At 36.5% G+C, this 17384-nt stretch overlaps 2 protein-coding genes across 2 annotated transcripts; one reads left to right on the forward strand and one right to left on the reverse strand.

The window, feature by feature from the left end:
* Positions 1 to 4079: 4079 nt before the first annotated feature.
* Positions 4080 to 7180, forward strand: LOC118047993 (protein NRT1/ PTR FAMILY 3.1). Its single transcript, XM_035057500.2, has 4 exons — positions 4080 to 4237; positions 4319 to 4536; positions 4912 to 5474; positions 6120 to 7180. Exons 1-4 carry the CDS (start codon positions 4171 to 4173, stop codon positions 7009 to 7011), a joined length of 1740 nt encoding a protein of 579 aa, XP_034913391.1. The 5' UTR covers positions 4080 to 4170; the 3' UTR covers positions 7012 to 7180.
* Positions 7181 to 11969: 4789 nt separating this feature from the next.
* On the reverse strand, positions 11970 to 16615 carry LOC118047987 (dihydrolipoyllysine-residue acetyltransferase component 4 of pyruvate dehydrogenase complex, chloroplastic). Its single transcript, XM_035057486.2, has 6 exons — positions 15403 to 16615; positions 15081 to 15272; positions 14878 to 14965; positions 14688 to 14758; positions 14527 to 14610; positions 11970 to 12423 (listed from the first exon to the last, which is right to left on the reverse strand). The coding sequence occupies exons 1-6, from the start codon at positions 16288 to 16290 to the stop codon at positions 12319 to 12321; spliced, it is 1428 nt and encodes a 475-aa protein (XP_034913377.1). The 5' UTR covers positions 16291 to 16615; the 3' UTR covers positions 11970 to 12318.
* Positions 16616 to 17384: the final 769 nt, after the last annotated feature.

Consider the following 17384-nt stretch of genomic DNA (forward strand, 5'->3'; position numbering starts at 1 on the left):
TAGTTGCCAAAAACGTGTTCGAAGAATCATCCACGTAATTACTAATGGGGTCAATTCAGAAGAAGAAGAAAAACCCTACCGAATTTATATCGTGGAATTGCCACTAGCTAGGTTTGAACACGTCAACTTACAAATAATTCAAAATAGTTATAGAATTTGATTTAAACTTCGCGTGGTACGTATACGTGGGATGATTTCATGTTCACTCCAAACCGGCTGCGCGAATAGGACCGAGTAGCTTCAATACATCAAATAAAAGATATTAATTATCCACGCAATCACGTGAATAAGACAATAAGTACCTTACAAATATTACAAATTTCAAACCAGTTCGATTAGTACGCAACCCGTGCCTTTTTATTTGTTACATACCAACCCAATCCATATGGCAAAATAAGTTTAATGGAGTTGTTAATTTTATATCTGTGAAAATAATGAGATATGTATAAATTGATTTGGATATCTAAGTTAATTAAAATAAATAAAAAATAAAATAAAAATCTAGGGAAAGAACTTATTAGTATTTCCAAAAAATTAAGATCAAACTATTGATGAAGTTTGTTGAAATTCCAAACAAATCCCAGGCTTTCTATGGCTACACCTGGACTTCAGTTTCATATGCAATTAGAAGACCTTCTGATAACTAGATTAGTAAAATGGTAGCTAGAGAATTGTTTCTGTGTATTTTTTAATCAATGATGTGTGCATGGTAAATACCCTGATTATCAAGGCTACGTAAATTCCATTACAAGAGAGTAGGGCAGCTCACTCGACAAAGAAATAGACCTGCGATCTTTCATAAAAACTATGATGAAAAGCTGGGTTGACTGTTAGAAACGTTTTCCAGCCAATGAAAATAATGATAGGTCGTGTAGATTAACAAAAAATAAGATTTGCATTCACAGGCATGACTGGCTCTGGAAAGAATATTTCTCTAATTATTATGTAAACCAATAATGAGATAACTTCTCAAAAGCTCTTATAAGTATTATTTGTTTTTATATTTTAAAAATATTTTTAAAACAATTAATTTTTTATAAATTAATATTTTTTTTAATTTTCAAATCATTTTAATGTATTAATATAAAAAATAATCTTTAAAAATTAAAAAAATATTATTTTAATATATTTTTAAATAAATAATATTTTTTTAAAAAAACTATAGCCATCCTCCTAACAGCCCAACGTCACCTAATTTCTTGGAGATGGTATCAATATATTGTTTTGTGTGTTAAAGTTGGATAACGATAGGCCTACCGGAAATGAGTTGTATATTTGGGCCTAACCCATACACAGCCATGCCCAAAATGACAGGGGTGTTTTTTTCGGTCGAGTCACCAATTAAACTAATTAAAATTAACTATTTATTAATCGATGTATACGAAAAATAAGTGCTTAAAATAGAAGAATTGTTTAATGGCGGGATCCATGATTTTCGACGTGGATAATCTCATGGTTTTCATCACTTGGAAATTCAAGTCGTTTTTATGTTATTTTAATATTATTTTTCTTTAACTGTAGAATATTTATGATTGACTAAATTTTTTAAGCATAAAAAGATTAACAAATTCTATTAGCTAGTAACACAAAGAGAACTTAAAATTGTTTATATATTTATGTATTAAGTATTAATCCAATTTTTGGGTTCAAAGTTTATTTTTTCCTGCTCATAAAATATGGAAGAAATAATAGTGTATTGGTCTGTGCATCATTCGTATGATTTTGGATAGTGATGTTTATATACCTCCTGTCTTGTCATGCACAATTTGTTTTAATGGAGATATCATGTGGCTGGGATGGTAGCTGCTAACCACCATGTGTATGGTCTTGTTCTCCTTTTCTGGGCTCTATCTCTTTTCCCACAGGTAATAAAAAAGAAAGAAGAAGAAGGTAATTGAGATACAGTAACGTTCTCGGATGTTCAAATGGAAAGGTAATTGATAAGCTGTCGTGTGGAATCTTGTTTCCTTTTCCTTTTCTTTTTCTTTTTTTTTTCAAATTCTTGATAGCAAGAAATAAACAAGGCCAGCTAGCTAGCGAAGCTGTTCACTCGGGGACTGGTAAATTAACCTATACAAGCAACAAAGTTCTTAATATAGCAGTGCCTATACGTGGCATTTTGCTTACCTTAAAAATATCCAGGCCGGTTATGACGACTTTGGGGGGAGTAAAAAAAAAAAACACGAAAGTACTCCTGGATTAGATCAATGGACGTGTGGTGATTTACTGCAATTTCAGATGATTTCATAATTGCAATAAATCCATGGATTTTGATTAAAAAATATCAGGTAATTATAGGCGGAGTTATATCCTGATTGCATGGAGTTGATAAATTATTCGAGAAGAAAAAACCTTACCGCGCTCATTCAAAACGATACATGAATAAATGATCATTCAAGATTTCAAACAAAATTAATAAGTAAGTCAACTGTTCGCTTTATTTTCGTTTTTCTAAAAAAATAATCTAGATGATTTCATATAATGTAAGTAGCTAGCTAGTTGCATGCCGGGGGATCCCTCTTGTCTGGCTTAATTTGTAGAGAAATAGAAGCAAAAGGATGAGCTTTGATTAAGCTAATTATAAAGGGACTGTTTTGGATTTTGGAGCATTTTAGAACCGCTTCGGTAAAAGGACAAGAATATATTCTCTTATTTTCATCAATCATTGATTCATATCAGATATGGTCAGCGTAGCAAGTTTTTCAAAATTCTGACGCGTGATTTTGGATAGGAATGGTGAATTCCTTTTCGCATGGCCTCATTTGTCTCTTTAGAGTATATTTGATAGTAGGAGGTTGTTTTTTAAATAATTTTTTATATTAAAATATATATTAATGATATTTTTTTTATGTTTTAAAAATTATTTTTAACATCAGTACATTAAAAATATCCAAAACATATAAAATATATTAAATTTTAACTAAAAAAGATGAATTTTTTAGGAACCCCAAACGGTTCCTAATCGTTAGCCTAATCTGTTACTAGTATAACGTTTTGTTTGAGATTAGAGTAAAAGTTGTATTTTAAAGTATTTTTTTTAGAAATATATTAAAATAATATTTTTTAAAATTATTTTTGAAATTAATACATTAAAATAATTTAAAAATAAAAAAATTTAAAATTTTAAAAAATATAATTTCAACCACGGACGGACTAGAAAAAGTAAAGAGAAGCACATGGATATCACTCACTTTTTTGGAGAACAGTAATACAGGTCTGAACGCAACTTTTTTGGTCCCCCATTTTAAATTAATATCCAAACTATGAAAAACAATAATAATTATGTATAATCCTAAATTCATTAAACAAAATAAGATAAAGGAGTCGGGACAAATTTGCGCGAAACTATCATTCCGAAGTTGAACCCACGCTTATCAGTAGTCGTGATCCTCCACCTATCGAGATTTAACGCAATCAACCTCAACTGTTAGCTACACTTGATGGATCTGCTATTAAATTTCACATGACTCGCATGCTTCTTTTAGGGCAGAACTCCCTAAGAAGAGCTAAATCTTATTTTCATAATATCATGCACAGAATTTACACTGCATACACGAGGAGAATTTACAAAAATCCGCTCTCAATTCTTTATTTATTTATTTTGTTACCTTAAGCCCTTGATCAATAGAATCCTACTTTTAGAACAGCACCCTGTATTTTTCTGGTATATATTGCGGTGGTGCTAGACACCTTGCAAGTTAATTACAACCCTACCAGTCCATGACGCATTTATGTTGTAATTATATTACATTACTCCTTCCACAGTAATGAAGAGAGGTCCGGTACTCCTGTTATCTCATCCAGCGGTCTTAAAGCAGGATCCCATATATATGAATAAGCACTGCGATATTTTATTTTATTTTATTTTGGCACTGAATCAATAACGCGACAAACCATGAAAAATTAATGATATTACAAGATTTCATTGTCATACCTGTCGCGTATCACTTTATTGATTTTTTATTTTTCACTGCTAAGAAGCCTTCCACGTAAATTAAATTAACTTCTATCGAAGTCAGTGATGTCATCATTTGATGCCTATCACAGGTTTAGGAGTGGGTCGATCGTAGAGAAGTAAAATGGGGGGGACTGGTTACAGTGAAAAAACTTGTGATAGCCTATAAATAGGGCTCCGGGGTGCCACTTAAAGCATCAAACACACTGAGAAAGATGGAGAGCAGAGGTAGCCGCAGGAAAAGGCAGAATGGTGGATTGGTTACAATGCCATTTATATTTGGTAAGGCTGATTTCTATTCTCCTTTGTGTACAGGATATAGAAAGATTATAGTTTGGTTTTATATAATTTGTTCTGGTTCAGCAAATGAGGCTTGTGAGAAGTTGGCGGTGGTGGGGTTCAGTGCCAATATGATCAGCTACTTGACAACACAGCTCCATATGCCATTGACCAAAGCAGCCAACACCCTCACCAACTTCGGAGGAACTTCAAGCTTAACACCGTTGCTCGGTGCCTTCATGGCCGACGCGTATGCTGGCCGGTTCTGGACTATAACAGTTGCTTCCATAATATACCAAATAGTAAACGCCACCCCTCTTAATTTCATGCGTATATATCATGAATTGCTTGTGTTTTGGTTATCATGTGAAAGAAAGTCACGAGAACCTAATAAATTTGAACAGTACCTAAACTACACGAATCCCCTTTATTGATCCTCTAAAAAATGCTAATTATGGATGAGCACCCTATCCTCTAGCAATTAATTTAGATGCAAAATATGCTGGCTGCAGCATTAATTCACACTTTAAAAGTTTGTTGTATCTGTTGAATTCGAGATTCCGGTCCAGGTTTATGTCAAATAAAGCTCAAAAGGTGGAGACCTTTTGAAATTCATATCCTACTAAAAATTGACTAGCATACTCTTCTCCTCTTTTTTTTTTCTTCTTCTTCCTCAGGGCATGACAAGCTTAACAATATCAGCAATTCTTCCACATCTAAGGCCACCGCCATGTAAATTAGGAGAGCAAGTGTGCCAAGAAGCTGATACAGGGCAACTAGCAATCCTATATGCATCTCTCCTGCTAGGAGCCTTAGGATCAGGCGGGATCCGACCGTGTGTCGTCGCATTCGGAGCAGACCAATTCGACGAGTCGGACCCTAAGCAGACAACAAAGACATGGAGATACTTCAATTGGTATTATTTTGTCATGGGAGTATCTATCCTTGTGGCTGTGACAGTGATTGTCTACATTCAGGACAACATTGGTTGGGGTTGGGGTCTTGGAATTCCAACCATAGCAATGTTTTTCTCAATTATTGCTTTTATTGGTGGATACCCACTTTACCGGAACCTGGATCCAGCCGGGAGTCCATTTACCAGATTGTTACAAGTGTCTGTGGCTGCATTTAGGAAGAGGAAGCTGGCCATGGTTTCGGATCCTGAGTTATTATACCAGAACGATGAGCTTGATGCACCCATTTCTATTGGTGGAAAGCTTCTACACACTATACACATGAAGTAAGTGTCTTAACTTTTACTTTTCATTTACAATGTGAGGGGAAAGAACAAAATTTGAGCACACCACAAACACCGTCACCTCTTTGAGATTATGGTGGTGATTGACTGCGAAAAGTCATCTGTCTTTGTGTGCAATAATATGGTAGGACCACAACTTTAAATCTTCTTATGTATGACCCCACGGACACTACAGTAATCACTTTCAACCCCAGCTAAACAACAAATTCTGGTACGTTCTCCAGTGTCTTATCAGTGTCATCACAACCTCACCTATGGCCCAGCAAGTTCATGAGAAGTTTTTGAACAAATCTGCTTATTGCTCAATGCAGGCTTTATCTGCGGTTCCAGCTTCTTCTGTTTGGAAATAAAAGTAAAAAAAAAAAAAAAAAAACGAAGAAGCTGCTTTGTTTCTAAAATGAAAGAGCATATGAATTTTCACATTTAACTTGCTTCCTTTGATTTTACAGTAACACGATGCTATAGTAAATGCTCTAGTATTCAACCGCAAAGATTTTCCTCAATATTGTACATTTGCTATAAATAATTAACAATCTAAGTTAATGTTATTTTTTATTGAAAAGCAGGGAGAATTTATTTTTTCTCCTCCCAAGTTCAGACTTGCTAATAACATGTACCAAATCGCAGATTTCTTGATAAGGCTGCAATTGTGGTTGAAGAAGATAATTTCAAACAAGGCCAGGCACCCAACCTTTGGAGACTAAATACAGTTCACAGAGTTGAGGAACTCAAATCTATCATCAGAATGGGACCAATATGGGCAGCAGGAATTCTCCTGATCACAGCCTATGCCCAGCAAAGCACATTTTCCCTACAACAAGCCAAGTCCATGGACAGGCATCTCACAAAATCCTTTCAAATTCCAGCAGGTTCAATGTCTGTCTTCACCATGACCTCCATGCTCACCACAATAGCCTTTTATGATCGCATTTTGGTTCCTGTTGCACGTAAATTCACAGGGCTTGATCGTGGAATAAGCTTTCTGCATCGGATGGGAATTGGTTTTGTCATATCAATATTTGCCACTCTAGTTGCTGGCTTCGTTGAAATCAAGCGAAAACATGTTGCTTCAGCTCATGGGCTTATCAATTCTCACCAGCCTGTTCCTATCCCGGTCTTTTGGCTTGTGCCACAATATTGTCTTCACGGAATTGCTGAAGCTTTTATGTCAATTGGGCATTTAGAGTTCTTCTATGATCAAGCACCAGAAAGTATGAGAAGCAGTGCTATGGCACTATTTTGGACTGCGATTTCAGTTGGGAATTATGCAAGCACACTTTTGGTCACCTTAGTGCATAAGTTTAGTGCTGGTTCTGATGGATCAAATTGGCTTCCAGATGATAATCTGAACAAAGGAAAATTGGAGTACTTTTACTGGTTGATCACGTTATTGCAGGTTGCTAATCTTATTTACTACCTTTTTTGTGCAAAGATGTATACTTTTAAGCCAATTCAAGTCCACAACAAAGAAATCAGTGACTCTAAAGAAAGTGGAGTAGAGCTCGCAAACAAGGTTTAGTTGCCTTTCCTCGTTATTTGTAATAATTAGGTTACACAATTTAGCTGGTAAAGAATCTGTGTTCCTTAGAATAAGAAGCATGTCAGATAGTATAGAAGAATTACCAAGGCCCTTTTTGTATGATCTTTCTAGAGAAAGGAAAAGGGATTCCCGTTGGCTTTTACATTAATTCAGTATCCTTGAATTCCATATATTAGTATCTCAAGTGGGGGGCATGTTATGTAGATCTTGCAAAACAAGAATGATACATCGTATGCGCTCTCCCTCCAACACCATTTCAAACCCCACCTTTCTACAATTCTACTTGTATCCAGCAGTACCGTAAAACTCATCTTCAACACCGGAACTCAAAAATCAAAGCAATTCCCACCTCAAAAAATCATCGTCATCTGCCTATCCATTTTATACATGTAATACTAATACTTTATGTCATATAAAGCACTCGTCTGTTAAGCCCTGATCTGATGGTTTGATCGGAGAACCGGCGACCTGTCACCTCTGCTGGGTTAAGGTCCGTTCCAGTTATGACAATTTTGCTCCTACTAGTAGCAGGACGGATCCGACCTTCTTTCGTCACATTTGGGGCAGACCAATCCGATGAATCAGATCTTAAGCGATCGGCAAAGAAATATAAATACTTCCACAGGTACTTTTTCTCCGTGTGAACATCTACCCCAATGGCTGTGAGCCTGTGACCCTGATTTTTTATATTCAGTACGACATTGGATGGGCTTGGGGGCTTGGAATTCCAACCATAGCAATGTTTCTCTCTCTCAGTCACTGCGTTTGGTTGTGGATACCCACTTCACCGGAACCTGGGTCCAGCTGGGAGTCCATTTACTAGATGGTTACAAGTATTTGTGGCTGGCTGCATTTAGGAAGAGGAAGCTATGGTTTTGTATTACTTGTCCAGTGATATTTGTCTTAGTTGCGATAAGATATCACAAACTACAACTCATGATCGAACCAAATTAGAATGGATTGAGTCATGGCATATATACATTTACCTAGCCTTTTCGATCCCTTTTCCTTACAGTGAAAATCGATAGATTTAGATCACCTTGTTGGGCACACCAGAGTCCCATCATCTCTTTCAAATTATAGTGGTGAATGACTTCAAAACGTATACAGATGAGTACCATCACAACACCTAAATTTAACCATCAAAACCATGAAGTAAATAGTGCAGAGATACAAGCTTGCCATCAAGAGTTTGTTCTTGATATCATATTCAAGTCTTATTATTACTAATATTAATATTAATGATTATTAAAGGCTTATCTAATTATTAAATTTATCATTTATAAAGATTAGTCGAGACACATTAAAGTTCACCGAAACATCACACATAAATATAATAAAATAAAAAAACAATTGAACTATCAAGCCAGTGACATCATGTTTTTGAATCACAATATGGCTCAATATAAGATTTACACGCGTGGTTCCAACTTCATCCTGCTTCTTCTGTTTGGAAAATAGAAGTCAAAACAAAAGGAAGAAGCGTTGATTATGACATGAAAGTATCAAGTTGCAATCAACAACTAGCAGCCTTAATACTGTGCAGATAAATTTTTTTATCCTCTTAACAAGTTCGTACTTGCTGATAATATGTACCAATTCCCAGATTTCTTGATAAGGCTGCAATCGTGGCTGAAGATGACAACCTCCAACCACGCCAAGCATCTAAACTATGGAAACTACAGTGCACACAGTCAAAGACCTTAAATCTGTCATCGGAGTGGGACCGTTATGGACAGCAGGAATTTTCCTGCCACAGCACAGAACTTGCAAAGCTCATTTTCCTTCCAACAAGCCCAGTCATGGATAAGCATCTCACAAAGTCTTTTCAGATTCCTTCAAGTCCGATGCGAATCTTCGCCACCACGTCCAGGTTCACCACGATCGCATTATACTATCGAGTTTTAGTTCTTGTTGCCCGTAAATTCTCAGGGCTCGAACATGGCATCAATTTCGTAAAGTGTACGGGAATCGGTTTTGTGATATCAGCATTATTCATTTTAGTTTTTATTAAAAACTAATATAAATTATATTTTTGATTTCATTTAACCATTTAAATTTTTTAATTGAATTGATATTTTAATATAATATTAAAATTTTAATAATCAACCTGTTATAAATTTGAATCTCACAATCTTTATTTATTTGATAAAAAATAAAATATAAAGTAATATAAATTTATACGAGTTTCAAACTCAAATTTGTTTAAAAAAATATATATTAAAAAATAATATAAATTATATATTGAATCACATCTAAATATTTTTTATTAAATTGATTTGTTTTACAGCTGTCAACACTTTTCTGTCTGATGGGAATTGCTGATGCTTTCATGTCCATTGGCCAGTTGGAGTTTTTCTATGATCAAGCACCAGAAAGCATAAGAAGCATTTCAATGGCGTGATATTATTCTTTAATTTCGGTTGGGAGCTATTTGAGCTACATTTTGGTCACCGTAATGCACCGATTTAGTGCTCGCCGCAAGGGATCAAATTGGCTTCCCGATGATCATCTGAATACAGTGGAGCTGGGGTATTTTTAATGGTTGATCACATCTCTGCAGATTGTAAATCTATTTCACTACTTTTTTCAGTACACGGATGCATAATTAGAAGCAAATTCAAGCCCCCAGGGAAGAAATCAATGACCCTGGGGAAATTGTAGAATAGGATACCTGTGTATGATTTGACAAATAGGCTGTCTACATGATGTCCTCTTACGTTATTTGCTGCTCAATTGACACCTTTTTACCAACGATAGCAGGCTATCCGAGATTTTAGGAAGTAGCAGTAGGGATTCGTTCTTTGAATGAAATACATGGCATTTCTTAAAGAATCAAATTCGAAACCAAAACACAAAATGATAAAGAAAAACATTGAAATTGAAAACGAAAAGAACTTGAATAAAATCCTAGACGTTCGTAGATAGTCTCACGCAAAGGGAAAGAGAGTTTGAGTTATTACTCAATTGCTGAATTAGTCCATAACTCGGGCCTAAATAGCTAGGGTCCTTAAGATTATCAAAAGTAATAAATTTTTATTATTCGATAAAATTAAAATACAATCTAAAATAAGTCAATCAGGAAAATAAAGCAGAAATAAAAATCATAACAAAATTAAGCCTCCAAAAATTACCGAAATGACAAAAAAAAAACACACGAATATAGAGAAACAGAGACCTAAACGATGGAATTTTAGTCTCAAAACAACCCCAGCAAGCATAGCTAGTCTGTTATATCAAAGTATTCCAGCGTTATCAACTCCGAGTCTGAGCGTTCAGCTCTTCTAGAATCTTCTATATCGAATCCTCGCCATTTTCGTGAAAAAAAATTCATTAAAAAAAAAAAGAGCTTCGCCATTTAACTCAAGCAAGCGTGTCAAGAGAGGGATGAATACAAACTTGATATGACGTAGCGATTTTTGAATGGATATAGCCAGAAAAAACATATCCTGAGGCAAAAAAAAGTCATTATGAGCTCCTGTATTATTGAATTTCAGTTCTATCAACACATTTACTCAGTTTTGGTTCTATCTACCCTTTTACTTCAACTTTAATGCACTCACCCTTCTGAAAAACTCCATTGGTTTGATGCATTCTATTGGTTAACTTATTATTGACCAACAAGACGATGATAAGTGTGGCATGCAAATAATTGAAAGTTTGAAAAAAGAAAAATCAATTAGAAAAATTTTTAGAAAAAAATGGCCTTGATCGCATAAATTCAGGCACAATAAGAACACCAGGCATTCATTCACGTTATTTTCCTTTCTCTTTTTTTTCTTCCATGTCCATGGCATATTTGATTAGTTAATTTGTGTTTATGCCATAGTTTTTAGGCCCGACCCGGTTCAAGGCTCGGGTTCCGGGTCACCGGGTTGAATCATAGTAGTTTAATGTTTCCTAAGGTTATGTTCTTGTGCAATCTGACATTTAGGTTGTTACTTCTATTGTGATTACTCGAAGCCGCTACAACAGCTTATTCATTCACAAGTTTGTGCACAATGCCATACGCGGGCTGTTAAGACAACTGTTTATGCTGGGATGCATGCTCTTCCAACAAGGGACCTACTTCTACTGAATCCCAATGAAACTGGTGAGCTTGTGTCCATTGTTATAACATGTCTTGCACTTGTATACGCAGTTTGATGCATACGCAGTGTCCTTTCATGCTAAATGATGTTGTTCCATTTTCTTCAGAGATGCTTTATCATTATAGCTTCGACTGAACACATGTCACCATTGAGATCAGTTGAAATTCAAATTTAGTTTCCTCGTCCTGAGGACATCTGATTTACGTTGTAATTGTAGTTGCGGATCAGTCAGCAGAGAAGAACATGAGAAGGTATATCCATGACTCGCTTCCAGTCATCGAGTATATTGATAGGCTTTGAATTTCCGGGAACATCGGCTTGGACCTCTAATTCAGATTTTATGGCCATGGCTAGGGCAACGAATTCATATAGTTGACAGGATGTGTTTTGGTTATTGATCACCACCAAACAAATCATGTAATATCATAATTAGCCATAGTCCAAACATCTACCTGAATCCTTCAGCAACATGTTAGATTGTATTTTGGTTATTTATCCCACGTTTCAGTGTTAAGGACCTGGTCCTGGGGAAGGCTTTATCTTCGTTTACGTTGTTTCACTTGAGCATATGCCCTTCCTTTCTAGACTTCAATGCCTGCTGTTAGTGAATGTCATGTTGAGTTTCTGTCCACGAGATGTTCTGATGCCTGGTAGTGAATCTCTTTTCTGAAGGGAAGAAATCTGGTGGTTTTGAAAGTGGTATATCATGAAATTTATGATCCAAATTGGACGCATGACATGAGCTCCTTCTGGTACCATCCACTGAATCACATTCCAGTTTTACCACCTTTATCAGTTCGCAGTTGTGGGGGGAATTCTTGAATGTTTTACGCTTCAAAACCAATCTAACAGCACAGAATAAATCCTGATACCCACTGTTATCCAAATTTATCATCAAAAGATTTATCCAAATGCTATGTTTGTGGCAAAACATTACCCTGGCTTCTGTCAAAAACATTCAAGAACTAGCTCGTTATTCTCATCTTTAAAATTATAATCAACAGTATCTGTCCTGGTACTGAAACTCTCACAAAATCAAGATAGGAGGAAATACAACAAGCACGGTATCACTTAGGCAGTGCAAAACCAGCTCCATATGCCCAGTGCTCTTTCACTAGACATGCCATCATCTCGCCAAAGACCAAAGAATAGGGGCCAGAGTCAACTGCATTCTTTCTATAAAAATCTGGAACATTTATAATGTCAGGCTTTCTGGGTTCTCAACAATCTTAGCAAAGGTCTGGAGGAAGGCAGCCAAGTCAGCACCATAGACGATTCGGTGATCAGCTGTCACATTCACCTGAAAAGAATCAAACTCCAATTTAATTAGAGTATCCTATAGAACCATTTGCTTGGAAGGAAAGCTGAGCATCAAATGACCAAATAGCAACATACTTTGATTTTCAAGAATATCAGATAACATATAATAACCCACAAAGGGCAAGCAAAGGGACCTAATGCATGACAAACCCATTAGCAATAAGAGATATTATTCTATCTCAGAGGATAGGTGCCAGGGACCATAAATAATCAGAACAGCACCAAAGCAGGGCTTTTGTTCCCCTCCAGGGAGCATACAGCGCTTGGGGTTCGCTCATATGACTTTTCCATTGATGTTTCCTCTCAAACTTTGGTCGCCTTTCAAGTTAACATCTAGTTGACATATCGTTTTCCAGTGACAGTATTTCAACTAGCAACCAGTGAATTTTTTCAAGGACAAAATTCCAAGAAAAAGACACAAAATGAGTTCCTATACCTGTAGTTTCAAAATTAATTCTAGTTTGCATACTCTGATGATTTAGTCACAAAATATTTCAAGGAGAAAAAGGCCAATCACTAGAGCATGAGACAACCATAGAGGTTTTGCATAATCCCTCCTGAAGTATGAAACCAAATAATTGTGACCCAAAGGTCACTTAACATCGCTTAGTGATCCTGTGTATTTAACTAACCCAGTGCCCCTGCTCCTCTGAGAACAAACACAGACAGACCCAAAAGGAAAATAGATAAATTGATTACAAAAAAGAAGATTAAGAAGCTTGCCAAGGCACTTTTAAGTAGAAATAGTCGATTTTCTTCTGGTAAAATAATCCAAAGAGGTAAGAAGAAATGGCAGCATTTTTAGGCACCTTGAGTTGAAGTTCATACACCAAAACAATGATATTGTTTTTCAAAATGGTGACAAGGAGGTTCATGATCAAACTGCTGATGAGAAAGTGTTTGTGTCTAAATATGTACACAAGTTATCTGATACAATTGTACTTCTTGGACTATGCTTCATCCAGGAAAGTGAATTGCATTTCAGACTAATCATCAGTAGATTAAAGCTTATCAATGTTAGCTTTTAGCACCAGGAATAATTGATGCTTACTGTGAAATGTAAATCACTTTCTCAGATGAACAACAAACCATATGCTAAGGTCAATGGCTATGCACTAGTAAATCTTTTGTTCTTACAGCCCCACTCCACCCAAGGACCTCTGATCCACATTAAACAAACTAGATTATGGATCTAACAAAATATTTTACCTCTTTGACTACTATAACAGTATCTTTAAGTTGAATTGAACCAAAAAGAACTCACTTCTAACAGTCTGTCAAATTAAAATCACATTATGCCACAATAATCTCATGAAATTTACACTTCCCATCGTCCCTATCCATTCCAGTCTTCCATGTTTCAGAAACTAGTATGAACCACATCACTTCTAACCCATGAAACCAGCAGATTTGTCGAGCATAACCACTAATGACAGTTTATTGGAGTCACTAAGCTAGACAACTTAACCACTGGAAAGCTATGCAGTGTAGAAACCAACATCCAGAGCCATCTATAAGCCTCGTGGATATGTACAAGTAATTCCTAACTTGAAGGCTGCTGATCATGAAACTGAGAGAGAGAGAGAGAGAGAGAGAGAGAATTATAATTCAAGGCAATGAGCTGAAAGATTTATTTAGGCCAGGGGTGTTGATCTATTGTTATTTTACTAATAATAAGTGAACTTGGGAGAAGCTTTAGCTGAAATAAAATAAGCACAGGTCAGTGTCAAAAGAAGATTTGAAGAGAATTTCACTTGATCTTTCAAGAATTTCCTAATTAGTCTTATGCAATGCCTGACATTGGCTCAGCTCATGTGCTGATGAAGGAAAATTGTAGTGATAGTTCAGAGTAATTATGCTATTTATTCCACCACAGAAGGCTTCAAGTTTCCCAAAATTTAATCAATTGGTAAAAGGATGCCATAAGTATGAATTACAGGAGGACAGTTACTGATAATTTCAAAACATGAAAACTGACATCACAGTTGATTTAAAAGAGAAATGTTCTATCATGGTCTATAATTTTTTCAAACCTTTGTTTTTTTCAGACAGAAAATGATAAAAGAATAGAAATCTCACTCACCAGCATTTTACTTTTAACACTGAAGAATCCATCTTTATCAGCCACCACGGTTGGTTTTGATGCTCCAACAGCCATGATAGCCCCCTGAACATTGTTTCCAACTTTTTAGTAAATGTCTAAAAAGTCATGACAAAAAAAAGGACCTGTCTATCACTACTCACCTGGCCTGGAGGAAGAATGGCATCAAATCTGTCCACTCCAAACATTCCCAAATTGGATAGAGTGAAAGTCCCTGCGTACAAATAGAGTTAGAATTATCACTCCAAAAAGATTTTTAACACGAATCCAAGCCCCTAAGCGGATACAGAGAGAGAGAGAGAAAATAAAATAAAAAACTCATATAGTAAAAACCTGAATTATACTCCTGGGGCTGAAGCTGCTTTGCTCGGGCCTTCTCCACCAACTCTTTCCATTTTTTAGATAATAAGTATAGATCCAACTACAACAAAGCAATTTACTAATTTAAATTCAACATGGTCATGATCCTGACACCAATAAAAAATCGATCATCCATCAATAAAACGAGAATCATATAGATTAAATAACAAGATTACCTTATCTGCATCCTGCAGAACAGGGGTTATCAACCCACCATTGATTGCCACAGCTACTGCAATGTTAATCTTACTGTTATAAGTAAAGCTTTTCCCATCTTTACAGCTTGCATTCACAACTGGGTGCTGAACAAGTGCCATCGCCGCAGCTTTTGCCAACAATGCAGTCATTGTCACACCCTTCGGTTTAACCTGAAAATAACCATAATGATATCATCAAACATGTTGAACTCATACATCTCGTACCCTCAATAACCAAGTCAATAAAATTACCATTACGAACAAAATGAACGGATTCATTCTAATAGTTAACACAATGTACCTTCTCGTACAACGCATCAAGAGCATCAGTTGTGAGGGGATACCCAACCCTAAAAGTTGGAACGGAAAGGCTCTCCACCATATTCTTTGAAACAGCCGCTTGCATTGAAGTAAATGGCACAACATTAGACCCCGGTAGCGGAGGAGGAGCCGAGGAACTCGCTGCAGCCATAACTGGCGCAGCAGCGGCGGCAGGGGAAGCTGGACTCACACTCGGCTTTGAAACAGCAATTCCCGCAGCTGCCTCCACGTCAGCAGGAGTTATCCTTCCATACGGCCCCGTTCCAACCACTTTATTAATATCCACCTTATGCTGCCTAGCCAATTTCTTCGCAAATGGCGTGGCAGTCGTTTTCCTCGGTCCCTCAGGTGCAGCCGGAGCAGGAGGTGGTTGCGGAATTGCAGGAGCGGGAGTGGAAGTATCAGGAGAAGAAACGGGAGTGGCAGGTGAACTCGAACCACCAGCTTTGGAGGCAGCTTTCGCCTTGGCTTCCGCAATTTCCTCTTCAGTTTCTGCTAAAAGTCCAATTGGAGCGCCAACTGGAGCGGTTTCACCCTCGGGAACTACAATTGCGGCGAGAATGCCATCGTAGAAGGTCTCGACATCCATGTCGGCTTTATCGGATTCAACCACGACAACGCTTTCGCCTTTAGAGAGAACATCTCCTTCGGATTTAATCCAGGAGACGATCTTGCCCTCGGTCATGGTAGAGCTGAGAGCAGGCATGAAGATCTCGCGGATCTTGGCTTGGACTCTCAAGGCATTTGGATTTCTTTTACGGTGGGAGAGTGTGGAGGGAGAGAAAGGGAAGGAAGGGGAGAGGGAGGAGGAGAAGGAAATGGTTTTGTTGTTGATGGGGATTCTGGAGAGGAAGGGAGATGAAGCCATTTGATTGAAGAGAGATTAGAGATTGGAACGGAGAATGTGCTAGTGAGAAAGAGAGGGCGGGTGAAATGAGGGGAAATAGTGACTGGAAGAGCTAAAAAGTGGAAGACAAGGGGAGGGGGCGGAGATGACGAGGTGATGAAGTTGGTTGGGAGAAAGAGCTACCCCCGCTGTGTTTTCATCGCCCGCTACCGTGGCTTTTCCCTTTAATTTTATTATTAGTCGTCAAGTTTGTTAGCACACATTGTTTTTCATCTTTTTTCTCACGCTTCTTTTGAGCCTAGCTTTCTAAGCTTCCTACTGTCAATTCATTGGAAGCTCCAGCTCCCCAGAGTGTTATTTTCTTCCCTGGTGTTGTTATGTTGTAAATTGAGATTTATTTTATTTGGGCACCGCTAGGCTGTGGAGGTGATGGTTCGTGCAGTAAAGTGAAAAATTCATCGGGCAAGGTCTCGATGTATAATGCTTGGATTAAAATTATTAATTAATAAAAGACTTGAAGGTATGATTAAATTCACTTCATTAAAATAGTATTGTATTTTTTTTATTTTTCTTTTAATTCTTTTTTTAATTTCATCCTTATTTAATATTATATTGTGTTTAGTAATTATGATTTGTGATTTTTTTATTAATCTTAACCTTAAAAATTAGATCCCTTATGAGCAAGAGCTTCGAAATTTTTTTTATTTATTTTCTATAAATTTATCTCAATTTTATGGTCCAATTTGTGGATTTAATAGGTTAATCTATGTTGACTCGAGTTATTTTTTTGTTGCTTTTTCTAATTATTATTTTTTCAATTTCATCATTCAACATTGAATTAATTAGAAATTAAACTTTGTAATTTTTTATTTGTTTTATGTTGAGTTATTTCAATCTCATAACCTTTGTCGCGTATTTCACATGTGGAACCAAGCTTACTTTGTTTAGTTTTTTGTTATTTTTTAATTTGACCCTGTATTTTTATTTTTATTCTGGCTTTATATTGGGTTATCTCGAACTCGTGATCCAAGTTGGTGGTTAGTGGATTAGCCCAGGATGACTCAGTTTATTTTTTTATTCTTTTTTAAATTTTATTTTTAATTTTACCCTCCAAC

This window comes from Populus alba, chromosome 10 (assembly GCF_005239225.2).
Source record: "Populus alba chromosome 10, ASM523922v2, whole genome shotgun sequence".
Classification (NCBI taxonomy): domain Eukaryota; kingdom Viridiplantae; phylum Streptophyta; class Magnoliopsida; order Malpighiales; family Salicaceae; genus Populus; species Populus alba.